The 26,029-nt window shown below is 40.9% G+C and overlaps 2 protein-coding genes across 2 annotated transcripts in view; one reads left to right on the top strand and one right to left on the bottom strand.

Annotated features, from left to right (window-relative positions):
• The window catches only part of rbms1a (RNA binding motif, single stranded interacting protein 1a), a 16,389-nt gene extending 656 nt beyond the window's left edge, over nucleotides 1-15,733 (bottom strand). Inside the window, exons 1-14 of the mRNA XM_080777629.1 lie at nucleotides 15,333-15,733; nucleotides 13,092-13,234; nucleotides 11,782-11,840; nucleotides 11,581-11,672; nucleotides 9,661-9,818; nucleotides 8,970-9,049; nucleotides 8,734-8,846; nucleotides 6,210-6,259; nucleotides 6,027-6,117; nucleotides 3,544-3,597; nucleotides 2,425-2,526; nucleotides 1,816-1,884; nucleotides 1,509-1,579; nucleotides 1-1,337 (exon numbers count right to left, since the gene is read on the bottom strand). The exon at nucleotides 1-1,337 is cut by the window's left edge and continues 656 nt beyond it. Of these exons, the coding sequence (XP_080633755.1) occupies nucleotides 1,511-1,579; nucleotides 1,816-1,884; nucleotides 2,425-2,526; nucleotides 3,544-3,597; nucleotides 6,027-6,117; nucleotides 6,210-6,259; nucleotides 8,734-8,846; nucleotides 8,970-9,049; nucleotides 9,661-9,818; nucleotides 11,581-11,672; nucleotides 11,782-11,840; nucleotides 13,092-13,234; nucleotides 15,333-15,383 (1,131 nt within the window). The 5' untranslated portion in view covers nucleotides 15,384-15,733 and the 3' untranslated portion in view covers nucleotides 1-1,337; nucleotides 1,509-1,510. The remainder of the gene's footprint in view (nucleotides 1,338-1,508; nucleotides 1,580-1,815; nucleotides 1,885-2,424; nucleotides 2,527-3,543; nucleotides 3,598-6,026; nucleotides 6,118-6,209; nucleotides 6,260-8,733; nucleotides 8,847-8,969; nucleotides 9,050-9,660; nucleotides 9,819-11,580; nucleotides 11,673-11,781; nucleotides 11,841-13,091; nucleotides 13,235-15,332) is intronic.
• A 1,688-nt stretch (nucleotides 15,734-17,421) lies between these two features.
• psmd14 (proteasome 26S subunit, non-ATPase 14) lies at nucleotides 17,422-24,265 on the top strand. Its single transcript, XM_080772483.1, has 11 exons — nucleotides 17,422-17,524; nucleotides 18,065-18,120; nucleotides 18,296-18,367; nucleotides 19,185-19,304; nucleotides 19,707-19,777; nucleotides 20,728-20,878; nucleotides 22,530-22,637; nucleotides 22,911-22,985; nucleotides 23,075-23,200; nucleotides 23,924-23,986; nucleotides 24,100-24,265. Exons 2-11 carry the CDS (start codon nucleotides 18,073-18,075, stop codon nucleotides 24,196-24,198), a joined length of 933 nt encoding a protein of 310 aa, XP_080628609.1. The 5' UTR covers nucleotides 17,422-17,524; nucleotides 18,065-18,072; the 3' UTR covers nucleotides 24,199-24,265.
• The last annotated feature ends 1,764 nt before the right edge of the window (nucleotides 24,266-26,029 follow it).

Genomic DNA, 26,029 nt, shown 5'->3' with positions numbered 1-26,029 from the left:
TCTTAGAATCTGCCCCTTAATATTTTGTCGAGTTGACAGGAGAATGCGCTAAGTAAAGGTATCAAATCCTTTTTCTCGTCTCCATGACGTTTCGGGAAAACGTCACTTAAAGCGGAAGCTAGTTAAGCCCAATGTATACTTCGCTGTACGACAGTGGTGCTTGCAGACAGTCTTACTATATAATGAAGCATAAATTGGACTTCAGAATCTCAAACATTGCATCACAAAAAAAAAGAAAATGTGTGGTTGGGTGGAAGAAAAGACAAATAAAGATGAGGCAAAGCGCAAGGATTTCTGCAGACCAAGAAGAGAACTATTTAATGTGGGAGACATCAAAGTCCTAATCAGCCAGCTCCTGAGCATGGCTTTTATTCTGCGTAGTCCATTGTGGTGAAGAGGGCTGTACCTGCAAACCCGACCACACCAGCACACACAGAAGAATGAGGTAGATCATTGGTCACACTGACCTCTAGAGAAAAACAAAAACAAAACAAAACAAAAAAATCTCCCAATGAATTTCATTCTGTGTAAAACTTTATGTAATTTAATAAAAGTACAGCTCTTGGTTAATATCACATCTCAAAGTAAAAAAAATAAAATAACAACAGGGAAAAAGATGGAATTGCTTTGCTGTGAGCACGATTTTATGTATTGCAGCTGGACTCTAGTTGTCTTTATTGCTACCAGGAAATGAATCAATCAACCAAGCACTCCATGGATTCCTGATGGAGTAAGTTATAACACATATTGTGATGAACCAATTACCCAATTACAATATGATACCTTATCAGCCTACAGTTCCTTTAGATTGGTAGCAGGATGTTTAATGTGGCGAAAGAAGGCACAATTTCCAATAATAAATTCATTACTTTTCTAAGGATGTCGTTGTCTGTAACAGTTGTCCTTGTAGAAAATTGATTTACTTCATGACAACCGATAAAACCAAAACAAAGCAACATCGAGATTTCAGTGCAAGCAAGCATTTTTTTTATATTTCACAAATAAACTAACTATAAAATCTTTGAAATTTTCCTCAGGGAAAAATATTTAAATCTCATGCAGTTTGAATATCACATCACACATGGGTATCCTATGGCATTTGTTTGAGAATCCTTGGAAAAGACAAAAATGTACACGTTTCTTATCAAAATAAAACTTGTTTTTCCTTGATTAGCCAGCTGCTTGAGTCCATTTACATGGTAATAATGTTCCACCATAAAAGTTGAGGCTGTGCAAAGTGTTCATGGGTCTGGTCCAATCAAAGAAGGCCATGACTGCTATCAACGTGATGCCATCAACAATTGCCAACATCCTCCATTACAAGGGGTAATCAAAAGCTAAAATCAAAAACACAGCCAGGATAAATATCATAAAATGTCAATCAATATGTTTCTGCACCAATGTAACCAAGAAAGACATTTATTATAGTGTATAATAAAGTTATAATGTTGCTTTATGACATTTATAAACATAGCAATGGCTGGTGGTAAGTAAAAATATATACGTACGGTTACTTGCTGTGTTGACTATAAGGAGAAGAGTTGTTAGATGAATCCACCTGTTGCTGTGTGCCATTGTCCTGAGGAGAATTAAGATGTTCACAATGAAGATCTTCACAAATTACAATATAATTTGATATCTTTAAGAAACCATGACCCTAAATATAATCATGGGTTTGACCACTGTAACATCCTCAATGTTAATGTAACTGAGTGAACACTGAGGATTTTACAGTGTAATATGTAATATTTTTCCATGACCAGGTTTGCCAGTAGGACAGGTTTGAGGAAGCTCACAGCCTCACACTATACTTACAGATGCAGCCTGAATATGAGAGTATTGTGGTATGTAGCCTCCTTGCACATTAGGATTTGCTGCAATGTACTGTCAAAATGAAAAAGAAAATATATTCAACCATTTTCAACCTGGCCTCCCTATTTTGGGCATGACAATATAGGTGAACACTTTCAAGAAATGTCAAAATCTTTCATCACAAAAGAGAAGAAAATAAAAGATCTACAAGCTCACAAGGGCATACTGATTGATGTGTTTCATTAAATTGTTGATGGTATCATAGACTTCAATCTCACTGTACATACATTATGTTTGATTACTTTGTCTACTTATTATTTGTTTATTATCTTAGGTGAGATAGGTGAGTTTTTTTATTGTGCGAATAAAAATAATCAGGAAAAAAATCAGTAAGTGGTTAATCGGACTAATCTATTTGATTTGATTTGGTTTTGGACATACACGCTAGATAAATTGTGATAATGTCCTTTTTGTGTCTCGTTTGAAAAGATTAAAGAGCACATGCATTGCCTTTATGGCATTTTCCTTTGCTTATTAAGTGATCATAATGTCTATGCACGCTCTCCATATCTGTGTATTCGATATGCATGGTGATAGGGCATAACTCCTCACCGCTCCAGTGTTTCCCAATGACAGATGGCCCATCTGCTGAGTGAGTATGCCTGTGGGGTGCAGTGACATGGAGGGATCCACAGAGGGAGACATAACAGCAGCCTGTGTTGAAAAGTAGTTTGTTAATTTTCAGTTACAGTACATTTAGATGGCGGCATTACACATGTGAGTGAGTAGCATACTGAATACGGAAATAGTGGGCTTCAAATTTCCTACCAGACACAGCTCCATTTTAAAAGGAGTTTTTATTAATAATTAGCATGGGTTATACTTATAATTTACATTTATTGTCCCATAAAGCATGCAGGACACAACATTTACATGGGGAAAAAGAATAGAAACAGATAGATGTTCTGCGTGAATGTCAATTTACAACGCAACATTCATTTATTAGGTCTTCAGTTGCCATTTACATGCTGGCTTTCCCTTTAATCTCAACACTTCTAAGGAATAGAGCATTTCCTAGGCGAAAGCGGGGGAGGGGAGAATCCAGCACAGACACTTGTTCTACTGGAAACCATCTGTTGGAGGAGTCATACAGCCTCAGAGTCATAAGACTGTCTCTGCCCCAGGCATTTCCTGCTGGACTGCATGAAGGGTGGGGGCGGGGTGGGGGCGTATATCATTTCCATTCTTCCATTTCTGCAGCCTGGCAGCACCCAGGCACAGAATCACATACACACACGCATGCACAATCGCCCTTTCTCCCATATTTGCACGCACGCACGCACACACACACACGCACACACACACACACACACACGCACGCACGCACGCACGCACGCACGCACGCACGCACGCACGCACGCACACACACACACACACACACACACACACACACACAGGATGGCAGTTTCCCAGAATTGTTAGTTTAACTTTAGTCAGTAGAACAGACTGATTAAAGTAACATTCTCTGTTCTTAGCTGTGTTAGGCACATTTGCCTTGTCCATACATACTACAGGAGCAGTGGATTTCAATGTGGGGTCTAGGGACTCCTCTGGGGGTTCCGCAGCCAAATTATTAGTTTAATGTCACTATAAGCAATTCAGTTGAAATTATTACAGTTATCAAAAATGTCGGCCCATATGAGTGACGATTCTAACAAAATGATCTCTTACCGGGTGTTGCATGATATAAGGTTGATGTGCCATCCAGGAAGAATGATTCTGTACCTGAATTAGAGGTGGAGAGATAAAGGAGAACAGGGTCAAATATTCTGACTTTTCACTTCTTCAATGAAAACTTTCACTTAAATCACCCATTGTCCAATGTCCACAATACTCGCACAGTCACACTCGCCAGCACTAGAGGTCTCAAATGCTGCCCGAACCCGACCCTACCTGACCGGGCCCGGCGTTTTCGGGTAGGGTCGAGGCAAAAATGTATGCTGATTGGTCGGGCCGAGCCAAGCCTCAAGTTCTGTGACTCAGGCAGCAGTGAACAGGCGCATATCCCTGTCTGTCTGTCTGCACCTCGGTATTGAAGCCTAACGAATGAAGCACGGATAATCGGTGACGTTACAAATCGCTTCCGTATGTAGCCTACCAGCTGGTTTTTGGGATGACGTCACAAACAAATCCTTTGGATACACGGTAATACTGTCCCAGAGTTGTGTTAGCTCTGTGTTGGATAGGCTTGTGAAAGTTTAGAGCTGCGATGTTAATTTAAAAGACAGCACGCACGCTAGTGATACGCGGGCTGGGCCGTTGTCCGGAAGGTCCCGTGGGTTGACCCACGAAGCGGGCGGACGGGTCAAGGTTTTATTATTTATAGTGGTATTCTCTGTCTCCCTCTCGCCTGCTCTCCCGTCTCTACTCCTGAAATCATCTAGTTTGTTCAATGTGTTGTTTATTTGATCTATGCACAGCTGCCAATGATATCCTCATTATCCTGATATCCCGGCCGCTGCACGTCAACTTAATTTGAATGTACCATGTAATGTTGTAGGACAGGACACTCACTGTCGTTCAATGTTCTCTCATGTATTGAAATATAGCCTACATAATTATAAGAGACAGAGAAAATATGAATTGTCTATCCTACTAAAACCAAACCATGCGCTATTGTTTTGTTCGCTCCCGCTAGGCTGCTACATATATTTATTTGCTTATTTTATTGTTTTGAGGTCTCGTACCTCCATCTGCTGTCAGTAGCCAAGCAAACATTATGAACGAAATGCTGCACAGATGTAAATTGATGTGACGCAATTGAATGGACCAATTGCGTGTTGAAAAGCCAGTTGGTAGGCTACTATTTATTTTTGCGGGCCGTGGGGTGGGCGGGTCGTTGATTAATTAATATATTGTTTTTTAGGGCGGGTTGGCTTCCGTGGCGGGATGGGCGGATTATGAAAAAAAGCCGGCCCGCACATCACTAACGCACACAGTTTCACAAGTTTGTAATAAGTATCCAGGAAAAGTACATTCAAAGTGGAACAAACCTGGATATTTTGACAAGGACTTTGGGGATTGTATCAACAACATCAACATACCATAATAATATTAAGCACCACACCTTTTACAGACGATGAGCTAGTCTGGTAAGATATTATTATTTACATGATTTCACCATGGTTAATCGAAGTGTCCCTGTGCTGCTGCAAGCCTGCGATGCATTTACATTACTAAAGGTTTTACAGCCGCAGTGCTCAGACAGGCAGAAGCCTGATTTGTACGTAGTGTCTGTCTGTCGTGTCGTGCAACGAACATAACAGATCTGCAAACCCAGAATACAAGCCAGATGAACACGATTTGGGTTTATTTATAGATATGCCCATTCTGTTACTGTGTTCGGTGCGCCACCGCTGAAGGACGGAATATAAATCACACAGGCAGCAGCAGCAGCAAGCGAGAACGTCAGGGAGAGAGAGAATGAGAGATGCATGAGGACGGGGGTCTACTTTAGTCTATTTCGTGCAGAACATGTTTTATGAACAACTGAACATGTGAAGGTTCCATTTTGCCAAATATTATACAGTATGTCCGTTCTTTCTCTACTGTCTAATTTGAGCCATGGTGCTGCCTACAGCGGTGATCTTTCTTTTTTTCTCTCTCTCCAGTCTAAAATGGTGATAAATGTTACGTTCGGGCAGACGGGCAGAGCCTCGAGCCGGCTCACTAGGGCCCAGTTAGGGCCGGGCCTTAGATTTCAGGCCTGCTGAGAACTCTAGCCAGCACACCTGGTTGGCGACCGGATTAAGGTTGGCGACCGGATTAACTAAGGTTGGCGAACATGTGCTGCTTTGTGCTTGTGGTTATGGTTTGAGATAGGTTGTCATTTTCGGACCAATGACTGGTCATTTTATCTCACTATGCAAAGCATCTTGGGAAATATACAATGGGGCGGGTGTGGCATTTACAGGAGTCACAGGATTTGACAGATAACCAGTTCAGCGCAACACAATTTCATTATCCACCATATTTGCCACACATGTCTGCTGCACTGGCTTAATGCTTGCTATTTTGCTTGCACAGAAACTAAAAAAGCACATAGGCCACAGCAGCATGACCACCAGTATACATACAGTACATACTAAGCACATCATGTGAGTCAACACGAGCCACTGTGAATCAAGTCCAAGGAGTCTCTTCTTTGACAGTACCTGGTAGGCAGAGACTGGAGACATGTAGGGACTCATGGTAGACTGTGCAGTCATCATCCTATTCGCCAACGGATAAGGAGAAGGATAGAACCTATCCAGCATTGAAAAAAAACAACAAATGAATGCAAAGTTTGCAGCTGTTCTGGAAATCTAATATGTTTAACAGCCCTGTATGCGACTTACCCATTCTGCATAGGTATTGAAGAGGGGTCATAGGTGAGAGTCATTGTGCCCTGAAAGGTAGAGAATGCAGAATTACACCTATAAAAGTGTATCATCATACATCATCATGGATCATCTCATACTAGCCAATCAGAATTCCTGTTGCCTGTGATTGGTTAGCTGATTTGTTCGTTTACATACAGTATGACGTACATTTTCCCTTCAATGTCAATGGCGTTTAATGTTTTGATGTTTACTTTACGAGTTTACGTCATATATAGAAAAATTCTGACGTAAGTTCTCCGTTCATTATCAATGGCAAATATTGAGACGTGTGGAGACAAGATTTAGCCGACATTTGACCTGAATTCCCCTTTCATTGTCAATAGCAAATCTTGAGACGTGTGGGGACAAAAGCTGTTTATAGAAGGGGCTAGCACCCCTTAATAATTATATAAGCCCCGAGCTGAATTAAAACAGTTGCACTGTGTTTAAAAAAGTCGATTTGCTCGTCCACATATGACGTAAATTCTCCTTTCATTGTCAATGGCATTTAATGTTTGTTTTGCCACAAAAACACGATTTGTTCAGACACATATGACGTAAATTCTCCTTTCATTGTCAATGGCAAATGTGACACGTGTTGTGACGAAAAGCTGTAGGGTAGAGTATTAGCCGTTTTTAGCCCAAGGAGTGTTTTTCGTGCATAAACTAATGCTTGGAATGGATTCAGAATCATGAATAACCCCTAGTTTGACACATTACATGCTTCTGAAAGCATAATTAAAATTAGATTTTTTTTGGTACTCCAACTTTTAACTCCTGAATTTACCATGATCCACAATTTATATAATACTGGATAAACCTAAAACAATTGAACAATTACTTTTGCAATTTATTTTGGGACAAATCTTAGATTGACTGGCCTATTGGTCGCGTCAGATATTAATTAGGCTTTTGGTCTTCAGGCAGAGGCTCTAGTCTGAGCCACTCTGATACACTCACTCCCCTTTGACCTCCCTCATCGGGAAACCTGATCCGGTTCACGGTAACAATGTAACGCCTGGGATTCGAACCCGGATCTGTGGATAACTATAGGTTAAAAAATAGGGCATAATTGACAACATTGGCTATTGTTAGTGCTTACTCACTAGCACAGTGCTCTCCTAAAGCTAACACAAATATTATTAATCTTATTAGCTGCAGCTGTGTAACTTACATCACGGTGTACCAAGGTCAGTCAAGCCTATTTTTACATGTCTTTTATGCTGGATTTCGACTGCAGCTTTAGCACGACACGACACCGCACCATATCAAAATATGTACCGTTTCCATTATAATAAAGTATCCCCTCGCAGTACCCACCTCTCCCATTCCCTTCCGGTGAAAATGCTACGGGAGACGCGCTAATTATTCTTTATAGAAGTGATTTTGTAGACGCTTTTAGACGCCACACAGGTCTTCATCGGGTCTTTACAACAAATAACTATTATATTATTTATATTCAGTTCTGTGTTATGGGTATGTGTTATTTTATATAAAATGTCACTTTCAAATAAAATAAACATAAAAAACAATGTATGAAAAATAAATGAAAAAGGTAATTTTCATGGCCGTTTATTTTATGTGAAAGTGAAATATCCCTTTAATAGCCAAACTAGCTCTGAGGAAGCATGTTACACACCGATATTCCGAAATCCGCTATTCCGAATTTCCGACGCATTGCCATTCCGACTTGCAGCATTACTAACCCTGTCCCAAATCCTAACCCTAACCGAATGTATATCTGTACACTGCCAGAGTTAACACACAAACACGGTGGAGTCTTTCACCCATTCTACACCAGCAGCACAGGAGACATCTCACTGAAAAGATCCTATAGAATACCTATATAAAACAATAATGGGTGGCCGTAGTTCATGGCGACGCACGACCAATCAGTAGCAGCAGTGTTGTATGACAGTACTAACGTCACTGCTTTGGCCCTGCTTAGCCTAGCTCGGACCTACCCAGGAGTGGATACTTTTTAGGCACTCATTTTGTACCACTTTGACACCACTCAGCCCAATTCCTTGTAGTGGAAACGGTGCCGGCAGTGTGGGGTGGGATGGTCTTGGGCCATGCCACTGATGCCAGTGGAAATCCGAGTTTAGAGGGCAGCAAAAGACAAATTACATTTGGCCAGGTGTTGAGTTCCATGACATAGTAGCCCAGCAGATTATAAATCAATATTTCAGAAGAATCCACTTTATACAAGCACCACATTTGGCATGAATACTGACTAGGACCTACTTTTCAGAAAAGCCACCTGAAAATCCAAAATGGCGGCCATTTTTCAAGATGGCTTTCACAACAAATGTAAAACAAGGTTTTTCACAGTGTAGAACTTGAATGTCAAAAAAACATTGCCAATTTTGATGCTTCTATCACAAAGTGAACGATTGTCACTAATCTATAGCTAGCTTTCATGATCTATTATTCCTTCAATACAATATCACGCAGGGTAACAGAGGTGAAAGAGGCACAGTGGCAGAGAGATACATACTAGTCTCAGGTCCCCTTCCCTAGTCCATGTTCGTCCATTGGGAATAAATGGACTGTGAGTGTGTTTCTTCCTCTGGCCATCTGCAAATTTACACAGGAGGGGCTCAGGGGGGGCTGGAAACAGAGAAGATGGACGGTTAGAAAGCTTTAACGTCATTGTTCCTCAGTAGTAGTTATTATCAATATTGTTATCTATTGACACCACCAAGTTTAAACAAAGGAGGAATGGATTCATACCCAGGGCTCCCGTCGCTGTCTTGATGAATTTCCCATTAAAGTGGGAGATCACGGCATTACACTGCTCTGTTGTGTCCATCCTGAGGGAAGAATCAATAACCCTAGATAAATCACCTTCAAATATACATAGAGCCCTAAATCCAACAACCAGGTTCATGAATTAAAATGGTCACATGCAGAATTATCCTTAAAGTGATGTTCAACTTTGGTAGAATCTTGGGTTTTATATGTTGCTTCTGAAAAATACCAGGCCCTGGTATTTTATTTAGAAGCAGAATCTGCTGTGTTGTTTGTTTATGTGATTTTGAGAACTGTTTCATTGTGCAAAATGGAATCATTCTTCCAGTTTCTCACTCAATATTTGGATTGAACCATGTATGACCCGAGATCCACAGAGCCCATCAAGAGTGTGACCGTGGACCCTCACAGAGCACGACTATGGACTGCTACCATACCATATCATATTACTGTACACCACTACACTATATCCTATCTTAATATGACATACATTGTTATACCATATTATATTATCTTACACTAGTACATTAATTGTTATTGTTATTGCCACTACTTGTTTTGCCTGTATCTCCTCCCTGTCTCTCCCTCTTTCTACTACCCCCCACACACACACACACTTTAATATAAAATGTAATTGAATTGAAGGTTAACTGAACATCTTCTTAAAACTTACCTGGCAAAGCCTACGCCTCGGCTGTTGCCGCTGTAGTCTCGGAGGACCCTTGTGGAGACCACCTGGCCGAACGGCATGAGCATGCCCTCCAGTTCCTGCTCGTCCACGGAGAGAGGCAGATTGGAGATGTAGAGGTTTGTGGGGTCCTGTTCCTGCTGCTGCTCAACAAAACAAAGACGGAAAAGCGACCATATGGTAGTGAATGTCCTATATTCACACGGTAGCCATTTTGTGCTTACATCTTACTCAGCCATTGGTGGGGCACGCCCCACAATATTTAATATTGTTTTGTATTGATATACATGTATTTTTCTTCATTATTCCGTATCCAGTGGGGCAGCATCCCACACCCATCACCCCGACCCCTATACCCTTCCACAATCTTACTACCATCAGCTATACAGGCTGGTGTGTAACCCATGACGATTAGGAGAATGAAAACAGGTGTTCCAAGCTGGGCAACTGGAGTCACGCCTACAGTCACACACACACACACACACACACACAACACAAAGACAAACACTGCCTGGCACTGAACATTTCTATTTTTCTACTACCGGTATTCTAAATTGCTGCTCACCAAGAACTACACATTTCTAGTTGATCTCATTCTATTTTTGAGGCCACAGGTCCAATGTTTGTCTTTAGTTCAATGTTTGTTTTGTAAACGCAAAAACGTGTAAATGTGTAATTTACGTCATATTGTCTCTTCATTGTTAATGGTTTAATGTTTGCACCGTTTGTTTTATATCACCATTGCATCACCTAATCAACATGTTAGACTTTAATATATTAGCGCCCCTCACTTCACACAGGTGTGATTTTTTAATATTCTTTGATTTATTTCACTTAATTCAAACACTGCACTCGGTTCAGCTGCTATGCTACTCCTGCATTAGCTGGTGAATTTGCACCATAGAAACAGGACAGATAACAAGAATCCATGTTACTAAATCATGATTGGGATAACAGTGAGGCTAACTGGAATTGGAAGAAGGCATCGGATGTAGGCTAAGACAATGAAAGTGCCTTCAATAATTTATTTATCCAACTCATGCTCCCTCCACCCCTCACCCTCACTCCACTTCCTCTACTATGGAGTAGATTAGGCCTCCCCTAAAGCCTGCAGCAGGAGAGTAACGTTACGTAGCTTAGCTACCACATCACATGCATGTCCTCCTAGGAGTCACAGCTTGATTCCCTGCTCCCAAAATTAATCCCTCATCTCTGAAGTGTCTACCGTGCAATACAGCAACACAGTCAGAGCTATGGAAGGTAATGAGGAAAATGATTACCCAGAGAAATTCTACTACCAGGACTGCAACACAAATCACGCACTCGAGGCCAAAACACAGAATCTCTTATTATCCAAAGAAATGGCATTTAAAAGCCATACTTGAATTGAATTAATGTCAGTGATATGTAGCATTGGCTATAATCAGATGTTGTATGACCAAAACTCATACTAGTATTTGATATTGTGCAGATGCTAACTTAAATTAGCATGAACGCTAAATAGCTAACAATTCAGCTACCTACGGTACTAATCTGCATTAATCTATGGAGGGATGGTTTGGGGGCAGGGAGCTGCTGGTCCATGTGCTTGTACTGTTGACTGATGGGATATTTGGCAGAGAGAAATGTGACATCTGGTTTCTGCAGTGAATGTAAATGGGGTCACAGGAAGAACAGCCAGTCAGCTGAGGCCATGTGACTGCTTCACTGTCTCTCTCAAATTCTCTCTCTCTCTCTCTCTCTCTCACACACACACACACACACACACACACACACACACACACACACACAAAGCATCAACAAAGCCCAAACCTGCACAAAACAAGCAAAACCACTCACACATACATGCTGTACATAGACCTACGTACAAGATACCCATGCATGTGATATGCCAGCATATCTCACCTTGGCCATCTGGGCTTGGATCCCGCTGGTTTTGAGAGCGTGCACGGCCTTTAGAGCTGCGGCTGGGCTGTCAAAGTCCACAAAGCCATAACCTACAAATATAAGGAATATTAAAAAAGAATAATAAAATAAAAACATCCCTCGATTTTGACAGGAACCACCTAATGTAAAACCTAGACCACCATTTACAACTATACTGACCTTTACATTTGTTGGTCGTCTTATCCAGGATTGCCTTTGCTGACTGGATTTTGCCGTACCTGAGAGCACATACGCATGAGATTACTTTCATTAAATCTTTCCGACGTACCATGCAAAAGATTACATCACAGACCAACCATTATGTGATACTTTATGTGATATATTAAAAGTACAGTAATACTGTCTATAAATGTCTATAAATGTCTCCCACTACCATGTCTCCCACTACTGTCTATCTGTTTCCATTTGGGAATTTATTTGAGAAAACTCACATTAACTATCCCTATATTTCTTTATACTAAGAAACACACAGTAGGCCTGTCACAATTATTACATAATAATCGTCTGATCGCAATTATTTAAGATAATCTCAATTAGTTTGCATAATCGTCATAATTGTTTCCATGTTGAAAGATGTTCATACATTTTATGCACTGTTTGTAGATCGCTGTTTCCACAATTTCCTTTTGTATTAAATTATCATTAAATATGTCAGTAATGTTTTTGTTAAGTTTCTCATAACTGCCTAATGCAATTTTTGGCAATGAAGCCTAAAAGAACTACCGTACATTTGTCATGTTTAATTTAGATGGTCCAATGTTCAATGCCGAAGACACAATTAAATCGTTAATCACAATTATTTGTATGACAATCGTCAAGTAAAATGTCATGGTCGTGATAACCCTACACACACACACACACACACACACACACACACACACACACACCATACAGACTAAATGCTTAGCTTCCATCGCCATTCAAGCCTTGTTGCTATGAAAAGCCCTTTCATTTCTGCTTTGTGCTGGCAAACACCATTGGGAAGAGGAACAAAACACAAGCAAACACGACGCAAACAGCTGCTGCTGCTGGTTACATGGTTGAATAACCCTCCCATATGCTTGTAATTCTGAGGATTGAGAGAGGCGATACAGAACTTCAGAATCCACTGCACTAAGTAGTGGCACTGTAGCCTAGCGAGCCATACTGTCATATTCAATGGACCACTTACATCACTAACCTTTTAATAACTTGCTAGTTGCTACCCATAACACAGAACTGAATGTTTTGCCATTTCTGTTTTATTTTGCTAGTACAGTGAACAGAGAGACAGGAAAGGTCGGAGTGAGAGGTGGGGTGACATCTGACATGCAGGATGATTTGAACAGGGGTCAGCTGCGAGGACAATAGCCTTTTTATTTTATTTATGTGGTATATTATATACCCTTTTAGCGTGTCACCAAAGGTGTGCTCTCAAATGCTCGCTCACAAATATTATCCCTCTCATGTTGTTGTGTGTGAATACTCACTGCTGGCACAGTTTGACCAGATCCAGGTCAGTAGTGGCAGGGGGCAGACCACGGATGTACAGGTTTGTTTTACTGAGCTGCTCCCAGCCTGTGCTGCTGCTGTTGCTGCTGCTGCTGGGACTGGATGGAGCCATTGGATAGGACTGCACACAGGAAGGAAACTGACTGTCAGCAAAGTATTGAATCTGGATGAAATGACCTTTTGGGCCAATAATGATGACAGATGACATTCTAAAGAATGTCTGATAATACTGATCTGACACACGAAAGACGTTTGACTGGCATTACAACCAGATAATATCCCGAAAAGGAAGCTTTCAACTCGAGCCTTGCAATCTCATCATTGCCCATCTTGACCCAGCACAAATGCGCGCATGCACACACACACATGCACGCACATGCATGCACACACACACACACACACACACACACACAGTACACACGCACCCATACAAGATTGAACACATTCATATTTCATCACTCGCTTAAAACATTGTGTGAACATCAAGTGTTATATCCTATTAAAATGTGTTAACTTATTAAAATGTGTTATCCTATATCCGCCAGTATTGTATTCTTGTACATGAGCGGCATGGATACAGATTCACTATGCAATCAAATCTGTCCTGACTCCTGACTACTTGCTTCCTGTTTCAATATTCATTAGAAGTGTGTGCATGCACGTGTATGCAGACACAGACACACACACACACACACACACACACACACACACACACACACACACACACACACACACACACACACACACACACACACTCTCTAATTCTGAACCAAATCATACATCACTCACATGCAAAGCATTTCCTTCCTAACTCATGAGTGAGTTATTCAGTCATTCAGTGAACCATTGGGTCAACCGTACAACAAGAGTAGCTTCACCCCACAAATTAATGTCAACAATAGCATGTGGCCTAATCTGTCAAAATCTATAACTAATACCAATGCAATGCTAAAGACCAAACTTGGAAGACGTATTATAGCATAATTTTACCGTGAACTACCTGTATGTATGGGTAGTTAAAACAATAAATATATTTGTGTGTGTGTGTGTGTGTGTGTGTGTGTGTGTGTGTGTGTGTGTGTGTGTGTGTGTGTGTGTGTGTATGTGTGTTGGCACAATTTTTGTGCACTGTTTCCCTGCCAAGAGTAGGCCTATGTCACCAACTGAGTTGACGTCTGGCCTTTTATATAGTGAAGCAAGCGAAGGGAAATGAAATTATATTGGTAGGTTACACTGTAGTATCATTATCAAGCCGAATGCACCATTATTACACCTACACTACAACCTCATTGACTTCGGCCCTACAGGCACCACAAGCAATTATTTGTGTCTAGATTCAGACTGTCTCATGGGTGTGGCAAGGTGAGTTGAATCCCCGCTCTCCTGATGTAGCATCCGTAACCAGAGCACAGACAGACCTGGTCACTCAATGGTGGTCTTAACAGTGGATGTGTGTTTGTTGTGTTTTGCGTTGTGTTTACACGAGAATGTGACCTCTAAACTGATCCCTACATGATAGGACAGAAACCACAATTTATCCTAAATGATGGGGGAAATATCTGGTTTTGTTTCTCCAGTGGAATATACATCAATACTTGCATAAAGGGTCATAACTCATAACGTTAAATGGTCACGTTTCACCATGAGAGAGAGATTTAGGGATGCTTCAGTCCTGCACATTGAATTACTATGGAGCAAGGCTAGCTAGCCACAGGGTGCACTCGGTTTACTGAACCCGTTATGAAAATGGCTAAAATAATTGATTATTGCTCCATTACAATAGATTCTACTAGCATTTCATTTATAGAATTACAGATGGCTGGGGAAATAAAGTTGCTGTCTGCCTATAGGCTAATGCCCGAGGCTGAAGAATGGATCATCTTTCTCTAGCCCCGGCCTCCAACGTCATCCTCGGTGTATAATTCCATTCCCATTTGACTGTAACCGCTGAACAAAAGTGCACAATTGAGGGACATTAATAGTCACCCTGTTCTCAATCTTATGAGTCATAGCCTACTGATGTGATTTGATGCCTCGAAAAGTGTTCATAATTTATTAGCCCTTTCCCCCGAGAAGGGCTTACCAATGTCATTTAATGATTACGTTATTGCTTTGTCATAACAATTGGTCGAATATGCTATTTGGAGTATTTCATAGCGTACATCGGGGAAAGGTACGAAAAGTCGACCATTGGGCTTATTATGTGTTTTTAGGCCTACCTGCTTGCGATGGGTGGTCTTCAGCGGGTTGCTTGTATTTGCAAAGATCATCCTGGAGGTTACGACGAGCTATGCTATTTCCTTCTTATATCCACCGCAATACACGGGACCGCTAGAACAGAATCGAAAAGGTTAGTTGGAGCCTAGGCCTAAAACATCCGCATATTGGACAGTATTCGCGAATAGCCTGGTGCGTATCTGTCGTCTCACTGACATCTATACAGTCAGATGCAAACAGCCAGCGCTGGACCAACCCTACGGTCCGGTTCATTGATCTACGACGTCCTGCCGACCGACCGCCCCACAGACCCACCTACTACAGACCAAACCATCTCCGCAGCGGCGGGGTGAATCGTCTAATCCACGGTGTCACTACTCAATAAACTGCACACTTCCAGACCCATTTGCGGGACAAAATCGTAAAATTGTGCGACATTTTTTCGTCCACGTTTCGAGCGGACATGAAACGTGTTCGCGCTCGCTCTTGATCGCGCATTTAATTTGTGTACGCACTCCGTTGCCTTTTGGTTATATCGGTCCGCATACCAAGCATTCTTTGGCCCAGTCCCCCTCCCCCCTTTTCAACCCTTCCCCCCATCCAGGACACTGACATGTCACAGAATCAGGATGCAAAGAAATAAGCAGGGAGTGGACTGGACTGGAGGTCACAACATATTATGTCTATCAATCCAAGTTATATTACTCTGATGTTAGATATATATATATTCCATTTTTTCCCTTGCCTTCAATATGAACACTGACAATGTGTGTAGGGCAGGCCATGGTGTAGGCCTACTCCAGACAACAGTAATAACTATATAATTCAGTGGTCCCGTCCTATGTAATACATTGATAATTATATAATTAGTCCTAGTTGCATTTTATTAAAGTGCTTTATATTCTTTTATTGTTCTTGCATCACTTAAGCACCATTTGCAACACAACAGAAAAAGTAAACAACAAAAATAGGACAATAAATAACAGTATACAATTAACATAACATCACAGTCACATATTACGTAGTTCTCAACAGATTTTGCATTACAAAACAAAAGAATAGTAGGGGAGAAATAGTAGGTCTACCCTATTATATGAGGTTGGTCTGTATTGAGCTGGTTGAGTTACAATAATGTCATAGGCTATACCTATGATGTCAACTGTGAAATATAACGTCTTCTTTATGACCATATCCTTTATCATTCTATATAACTCTCTTACTTGACATGAAGGCCTATACTCCATGCCAAACATACCATATGCCACCTATACTGTACCTTCTTCTACAGGCCTAATGGGAAAACGCAGGCGCGTAGTTCAACTCAGGTTATATTTCTGCAATCTACATCATTCGTTCCTCTATCTATGGCTCATATCCTGCCGGACGGTCCGCTTGAAGTCAAATTCAAATCCCATAAGTGTGGAAGGAAGTGGTTCTACAGTATCACATTTCTCCCCTTTCCTCTGCTGGTAGGATGATGGGAGGTGTCGTGTTACGAAGCTGCCTCTGGTGCTCTAGGAAGCGAAATGTTCGTCCCATCTCGGCCATCTGGATGAGGTTGGCTGCTTAGCAGCGATGCTTTGAGAAAGATGAAGGCTTAGGCTAATAGGCTTGTTGTTAATTTATGAACAAATACGTTTGAATATGAGTGGACTGTTTTTACAAATTGAAATCCAAGAAAGTGTCCTCTGACCGTCATGTTAAAAATAGGATTTAAAGTTGATATAACACAATGTGTGTGTTAGTTGAGAACACATTCTGAGATCAAGTTTCAACACAGCTTGGAACAGTTGAACTCAAATTGAGTTCAACTGTGCCCGTGTGTACAATATAGGCCTACTACGACTATTCGACAGCTGATAAGGTTTCCATAATACATATTCTCCAAAATCAGTATGCTACAATTAGTTTTGCGATAGATATATGGCTTGTACACGGACATGAATTGGATAAATAAATATAGTCAAATAACATGATCACAACGAACCCCATTTTGTACTGCGTTTACTAGTTAAATTGAATGACTGCAGCGCCCCCTGGCGCCAAATCGTTTGAACGCAATCGACTGGCGTCATCTGTGCGACGGAAGTCGTTTTCACCACAATGAGAGAATTCTGGCTGATTCATTGTAGCCTGTAGTTGGACTGCACGCAAGAAACAGACTACTCTGAAAATTTGACACATTTGAGAACAGGTACCTGGAATTAAAATTATGAATACATAGCGAAATGTATAATCTATACATTAAAGATCGTAGAAGAGCGTCGTTGTTTGTTGTTAGTTAATGTTGATCTTGTTTTGTTATGCTATGCGCTATCCCCGCGACTGCGAGTCAGAACCCAACGGTACGTAAAGTTTCTGACATTTTTAAGACTTGGTAGTCAAAGATAGTCCAAATGTCAGAATCTTTACCTACCGTTGGGTTCCGAGCGGGGCTAGCTATGCGCCTGCTAACTAACAAGTCACCGTAACTTGTTAAACTACAACTATATAACTAACTAACTATAACAATTTCCATGCTTATTTTCTAGGCTGATATAATACAATCTAATCTATACTGTAGCTATGCTCAATAGATGTCCACTATTATTAGGTTGTTTATTCCCTTGCATGATCTGATGTGGCTGACGGTTTGACGTTATTGGTTTTGCTAATCCAGCATAGCAGTGTTTTTACTGTTCGATGTTTTAAATTTAAACTAACTGAATTGTTTAAAAAAAATCTTTTCCATCAGATTTCAACATGGACCGGCTGCTGAGACTCGGAGGTGGGATGCCAGGCCTTGGTCAGGTAAGTTTGAACTTTAACCAACAGCTCTGTTCATGGGCTCGTTTACAATAACTGTTTACAAACTCACCACACAGTCTCAATGTGAGTTTGTAGATTAATTACTATTGAATAGCCACTGTTATCAAATTACCTGGCTGGCATGTGAATGAACAGCTATTTGGTATTTGTTTTCAAGGGCCCTCCCACAGATGCCCCTGCTGTAGACACAGCAGAACAGGTGTACATCTCATCGTTGGCACTGCTCAAGGTAAAGATGCACCTCAACAAAGGTTTAAAATGATCACACTTGTAGCTGCAAGCAACTTTAAAATCTATGTTTTTGTTCTTGAATCTAGAGTTCCAACACCAACCATTGACAGATTTTGATTGATTGATCATTTTATTAGACAATAAGATGCAAACAGTACGGGTACAGTCCAAGCACAACATTGGTCCAAAAGGACGGCACCGAAGAAAGACCTTGCGGTCATGTCCCATGCATTCAAGCTCACACGTCCAAACAGAACGACGTTAAATTCACCAACATTGCAGCTGTACGAAAAGATTGAATTTTATTTGTTTCATAAAAATCCACCGAAGAGGTGTGTGTCAATAAATCCCTGCAGGTGATAATTGTTCTAAAGTGTTCGAGTTTGGAAATCCTTCAACAGCCCTTCATCAACTGCCACCTATCGAAATTGCACACAGTGCAGGAGGCAGCAGGATGTTGAGTTATTGGACATTTCTGTTTGGATATGTGGGCTGTCAATGAAATGAAATTAAAATTTAGAGTTGCTTGAGACATTTGCTTTTGTTCTTGAAGTTAGATTAACCATACGAACCCTAGTATTCTTATTCTGGGGAAAACATTTGCAGAAAATAGTACAGCTACAAGCTCACAACAATGCAATGCATTTATGACGTATAGATCATCGGTTCTTTTCGTGAGGTGTCATCATGGGAAATACTAGTGGACAATATACTAGTGGGAAATATAGAGCCCTAATGGGACTCTGTTCAACTAAGTACATGGAGTTTAAGTAATATGAAGTCTGTGACATATCTGTATGCTTTGCTGTGCTTAGATGCTGAAGCACGGCCGTGCTGGAGTGCCAATGGAGGTCATGGGTTTAATGCTGGGAGAATTTGTTGATGACTACACCGTGCGAGTGATTGACGTGTTTGCCATGCCCCAGTCAGGAACTGTATGAGTCTTTATAATATCAAGATAATTTAACTCTGTTTATTAAGTTTGCCATGAAAATATCCTGACCTGCTAGTCCTGTTCATATTCGTACATAGAATTATACAGTTGCTACTTGTACAAGTCTGTTGTATGCATTGTTTTAACAAGCTGTACATTTGGCCTTATTCTAGGGCTTATATTTAATTTGCTGATTAACAATTGAGTTATTGGCATTGAATTTGGAACATATAGATACAAAAAATACATTGTTTTTCTTTTAGGCTTCATAAAAAGATCTGCTATTTCCACTATTTTTGAAAACCTATGGACATTTTCAACATGGAAACAATTCAGCAAAATAACTTGTATTATCTCATGTCTTCATCGCGACATGGCATAATTGTGGTTCTCTATCCTATAGGGTGTCAGTGTTGAGGCTGTGGACCCTGTGTTCCAGGCCAAGATGTTGGATATGCTGAAGCAGACTGGCAGGTGAAAATTATGCACATTTTGGAGAATTCATTTCTTGAACTGAAATTGACCATGTTGACAAATGAAGCACTGTTCCTTGAGTATTAGACTAGCCTGGTTTGACTTTCTTATTATTGTCAACATAGCCTTAAAAGAATCAACAAGTCCCAGAGCTGTAGGCCTACTGTCACTTTGGGCATTTTTATGTTTGTTTGTTTATTTTATATGTTTTATAGAGGGATAGACAGTAGGCTGACAGAAAATGGGGAGAAAGTTATGGGGGGGGGGGTGACGACATGCAGTAAAGGCCGTCGGGATCGGGAGTCGAACCCGCGGCATACTGCCAGACTGGACTACCAGCCAGGGTGCCTGGACCGCTGAGCCACGGCCCAGGTTATGAATGCTTTTTCAACTAAGTACGTTGCCTTGGCTTATTCACATTCTGAAAAAGCCATCACTTCTTAAAAGTGGAAGCAATTTGAAAATCTTAGGTGATAATATTTAAACATAAAGCAAGGAAATAAATACAAATATAAATGTTTTGATGGATAAATGCAAAAGATTTAATCATTATATATCGGGTTGGATTGGGGGTAAGTCCCTGCGACATACTAGCATCATCCAGGGGGGTGTACTAAACATAAAGCTAACCCTCATGCTACAGAAACAGGAGATACTAGGCTCCTGACCTATGGGCCTCATGACTCGGCAAGGCGCCGCTTACTTACGTATATATCGTCACTGTCGGGCAGAAACTGATGTTTGTTTTTAAAGCCGCGTTACACACAGCATTTCCTGCCGTATCGATATGGTAACCTGTATTGATACGACTATCGGCAAGGAGTATGACACGATTATTTTCGTATCGATTAATTGAACACCTGACATCCTCCATCAATATAGTAATGACAAAATAATAATTTCTCTGTTCTGTAAACATGTCTTGATAGTCATCTCTCATGTCTCAACAGGCCAGAGATGGTTGTGGGTTGGTACCACAGTCACCCTGGCTTCGGCTGTTGGCTGTCTGGGGTGGACATCAACACACAGCAGAGCTTTGAGGCTTTGTCAGAACGAGCTGTGGCCGTGGTGGTTGATCCTATTCAGAGTGTCAAAGGAAAGGTATGGATGATACAGTGAAGAAGCCTTTTCACTGAATACCACCATAGTCTGAACACATCCCATAGCAGGGCTCCAGACTAACCCTTTTCATCACAACCCTGGACTGTCCCAAAATAAAAATGTAACCATCCCAAAGTGAATATATGCTGTCCCCAAAAATATATTTTTAAAATATTATAATTTATTTAATAATTTCTTCATGTTGAAATATGCTTGCCAATCAATTTTTATATTGTGCTTTTTGGCTATTAACAGTAGTAGGTTTAACATGATCTTAGCTTAATATGATCACAATCGAAATCGTTTTGGTGAAGGGAGATGCAAGGTTGATTCATGTAAAGGAGACACAAGGTTTGAAATCTCCAATAGAGCTTGTAGATTGGATTCTCAAAGAGAGGAGCCTTGCAGTCCCCAGCTGGCTTCTATTTCCACTCAGCTGGACCTTGTAACACAATGTCATGTGGCACACCCTGAGTGTCACTCACTCAGAGTAACAGAGCTACAGTAATGTTGAACCAACCTAAAAAACAAAATTATTTTTGTTTATGATTCCAGAATGAGTCACTGAGGAGAAAATTATGCATTGGTAGTCAATCAAGTGGATGTAGGGATTGCAGGGCCAGAATTTAAGTGCAGCTGGAGTTGGTCATGAGTCATGACTCATGACTATAATTTGTGGTTGAAAGTCAGTTTAAAGAAGAGCGTATGTCCACATTGTCCAACTCTATGGGATGTTTTCAAAGGACGTACAAGTTGCTTACTCTGCCACAAAGAAATAAAACTATGCACACAAGGAAGGGCATCCAACTATCCATGCTTTGCATCTGGTCTTGACTATGCATAGTCTCGAATTCCACAAATGATTTCCGGTTATGTATCCGGTTGGCACCACTTTGTTTTCATTCCCCCAAATAAATGCAGAATCAGCTAATCTAGTCTCGGCAGTCGTTTGAATATCGGAAATTGGGGGGGGAAATAATGATATAATATTTATTTTTCCTGCTGCTCTGGTGTCATTTCCAGTCTATAGTAGACCGGATCAGAAAAGGGCAAAATGTGTTTATTTCAGTCTAACCCAGACAGGACATACCTCATGACCCCTCTGGGTCTGTCTTGTGTTTCTACCCCAACCAGATTTCATGCCTGGTCTATCTTTCCACACACTGAACAGGCAGAGGCTGTCAGTCAATCTGTTGTACTTGGCTTAGAATGGGAGACTAGAATGTTGCACTATTACAGGGAAAATGCAGTTTGGGGGAAGTTCAGTGAGACTGTTGGATTGCAAGGTTAGTTCAGTAAGAATAATCTTTAGACTATTTTAGACCACCTCCAATACAGAAGAGCATTGGACCTCAGCTTCACTAACCATTGGATGATGATGGTGCAGGATAAATGACAGGCTTATGTTGGACAGATTTCAGGAGGGGAAACTTCAATACAAATGTTACTTTAACAAAACACAACATTCATAGACACAATCCAAAATGATGGCACATGCCTAAACATATTCAACCTGTGCTATTAAAAACTAGCTTGTGAAAACTCACATGTGCCCTCCAGCCATATAAAATGTATGACGTCAGTTGTCGTTTACGTGTTACATCATATTACATCTCTATTACATATTACATCTCACACTGTACTCTCTCAGGTTGTAATTGATGCCTTCCGACTGATCAATGCCAATATGATGGTGTTGGGACATGAACCAAGACAAACCACATCAAACCTGGGTCATCTGAACAAGCCCTCTATCCAGGTAATGGACAGTAGATGGCAGCATCACAAAATGCTGGAAAAAGGGAGTATTGCTGCTCATTAGAGCAATGGGTCTGTTGGCAGGAGGTCTCTGAGGCCTCATTCACACATACCAAACGCCGAATGAGGCCTCAGTCCGATTTTCAAGCAGTTTGGCTTTTTACAAATGTCATGATATGGGATGTTTCTCGGTAGATGGTAACTGAAACAAAAGCGTTTGTGTCTGGTACACATTTGTGGTGCTTTATATGTTTTGTTTTCTCTGTTTTTCCAGGCTCTGATCCATGGACTGAACAGACACTACTACTCCATCACTATCAATTATAGGAAAAATGAGCTGGAACAAAAGGTTTGAATGACACACATCTCCTTGGCAGCGCTTTCACCCAGGGGTTTGATTTGGACAAACAAAACATAAGTGTATCCCTGTTGTTTTAGATGCTGTTGAACTTGCACAAGAAGAGCTGGATGGAAGGCCTGACCCTTACTGACTACAGTGAACACTGCAAGCACAATGAGACCATTGTCAAGGAAATGCTGGAGCTGGCCAAGAACTACAATAAGGTAGGGCTGGGGATATGACTTCAAATCAAAATATCGATTATGTTGTGCCCGCTGGCCTAGTGGGCCAGGAGCATGCCATGTATAGGCTCTGGCCTGACAGCGCGTCGCATGTTCGAGTCCCGTTCATGACGACCTTTGCTGCAAGTCCCCCCCCCCCCCCCCCCCCCCGTCTCTCTCTTCCTCTTTCCTGTCATTATTCACTTGTATCTATCAATAAAGGCAGACAAGCCTAAAATAAATCATTAAAAAATAATCTCGATTATGTCAAACTTTGCCCTCAATTACGATTAACACAATGAGCGTTGGGATTTCTTTCAAAATAGGAGCTTGGGTTGCTGGGCAGATATGGCAGCTTTTAGGAGGCATAATGTTGCTTGCTTACCTCGCGATGATTACGATAAAGTCTCTCTAGAAGCATTCATATTCTAAACGAGAGGCATGTTGAAGTCATAAATGAAGACGAGTATCTGGTCAAAACCATGGAGAGCTTTTAGAGATACGAGCCATTCTTTCTGAGCCGTAAACAAGATGCATGGCATCTGTGAGCTTGTACAGTACATTGGCTACTTTCACATGGCACCATTGTACAATGAGTATAATACAAGGCATAAGTGGTTAATCAAACTAATATGTTGTGCATCACATGGTCTTGTAGAAAACTATTACCTGTGACGATGTCTCCAAAGGAAACTATTAATGAAATGTTTTTGTTTTCCAACCCAGGCTGTTGAGGAAGAGGACAAGATGACCCCAGAGCAGCTGGCCATCAAAAATGTTGGAAAACAGGTAATGGGTGTGAAACGTTCAAATCCCTACAATTGTATCCATGGTTATTTAACGTGTTTACAACCAAGGATGTTGATAATGGAATACCTTTTATATTTCTGTCATTGTTACAGGATCCTAAGAGGCACTTGGAAGAGCACGTAGATGTTCTGATGACCTCCAACATTGTTCAGTGCCTAGCTGCCATGCTGGATACAGTCGTCTTTCAGTAAAGCCTTCTATGTATAACTGTTAATATTGCAATTGTTTTCTTTTATATAAAATAAATTGTTATGTGTATGACTCTTGTCTTGTGATTCGTGTACACATTTTCCACAATTATGCTACTGTATGTACTTTTCTTATCAGTATTGGTATAACCGAGACCTAGTATGGCCGTGTCTGGTCGGGGGTAATGCCGAGGAGATGGAGACAGAAATCTCTCTCCTTGAGCGCAAGTGTAGAACCGGCGGTCGGTAGCAAGATCTTGATATAGTATCCGAGGTCTGCTACGTGATCTGGGTCCTTAGCTTAATCCCGTCTGTAACTTGCGTAGGCATTGATATTTATGGTGTTGGGATGTCAGGGGTGATGTCACTCTGACATCCCGGTTGTGATGTCAGAGAGGCACTCCGTTCCTTCGTAACAATTGGCCTCATCAATCTTGGGGATTACAAACCCAATATCCTATTTAAACTACCATTTATGACCTCTAGGTGGAGCCACAGATGGGCAGGGATGAAGTAGAATACATTTGTATGACTTTGATAATCAAAATTCAGTGTACTCACTGTCCATAAGTCTAATATGTGGACAATGTGTACAATTTTAAGAGGGAATTTATGCAGTCTGTCTAAGACTTAATTCATACAGTCTCTAAAATTGAACATGCTAATCAAATAGAATCCTGCCTGTCCCCTGAATAGAAACTACAGTACATGCGTCACTGATATGAACTCATTTCAGAGGAGGAAGTGAAAAGGGCTGAGTCTGAAATTATACAATTATTACACTAAATTAAGGGTGCATTAATGAATAAATAAAAGCAGCACAAAAAGTTAGGAAATTTATATTCTTTCTGTTGTAGCAATGCTTCTTGCCAATGACTTATACCGTTGGAAAGCCTGTTAATTTCCCTGCATTGTAGGTGTTGTTTTATATCAAAACCTTGTAAACATAAGTCTTTATTTTCTCTCATTGAATAATGTAACAGATAATGTAGCAAATAACCCATTTTCATCAGTGTCTCAATTTATTCACAATATACCTCTGCTATGGGTTGAAGAGTGACACCCATTAATAATCTACAGTCTTGACATTTAATTTGGACAATATATGGATAGAAGAGGTCACAGTCATCCCAGACTAGCAGTCAGTCCAACATTTGTGCTGCATCAGTTGAATGATCTAATCCAACTGCAATGTTCCATTCTCATTAGGGGAGTTGTGTTCTCAGAGCTGAACCTGGGCCTAACAGACCGTTCTCCTCTACTCTGTTACGATGTGCTGAGAAAAGGTCTCCATAATGGCTTTACAGGATTTCAGCCAGAGATGCTGCTAGCTGCAATAACTCATATGACAAAATAACACATGCACCATATGGTCTGTATCCACCCTGTATGTGCAATATATACTAAGTAGACAGACTGTTATGACAGACATGGCAATCTTCCAGAACATGGCTCGTAAGGGTCTCTAAGGTTATTACATAATTTTATTTTCTGGACCAGAATCTTTGCAGCTCACCCAACAGAGGAAATGTGTTTTCTTTTTTCACCCCCTCTCTCTCTCTCTCTCTCTCTCTCTCTCTCTCTCTCTCTCTCTCTCTCTCTCTCTCTCTATATATATATATATATATATATATCCCTCTGTATATTATTATAATGATTGTGAAAGCCTAGGGCTGTAAAATGAACCCCATTCCGTGTGGCCGACTGGGAAATGAATGTCACCTCTCCTTTCGGTAAATCCATAACACACATTTCTGAGAAATAGGCCTACAGTACAGTCTGCAATTCTGGAAATCATTTAGTAAAAAAGTGCAAAGGCAAATTATATGGCTAG

This window comes from Protomyctophum bolini (assembly GCF_963924005.1).
Source record: "Protomyctophum bolini genome assembly, chromosome: 1".
Taxonomy (NCBI): domain Eukaryota; kingdom Metazoa; phylum Chordata; class Actinopteri; order Myctophiformes; family Myctophidae; genus Protomyctophum; species Protomyctophum bolini.
Note: the sequence above shows the minus strand (reverse complement) of the source record. Positions and strands in the feature narration are given on the sequence as shown.

Excerpts from the sequence above, each read along its gene's own strand:
- psmd14 (XM_080772483.1), top strand. The coding sequence starts at position 18,073 with ATGGACCGGCTGCTGAGACTCGGAGGTGGGATGCCAGGCCTTGGTCAG. Across the intron at positions 19,305-19,706 it reads CCATGCCCCAGTCAGGAACT|GGTGTCAGTGTTGAGGCTGT; the intron begins GTATGAGTCTTT and ends TCTATCCTATAG. Across the intron at positions 22,638-22,910 it reads TGAACAAGCCCTCTATCCAG|GCTCTGATCCATGGACTGAA; the intron begins GTAATGGACAGT and ends CTGTTTTTCCAG.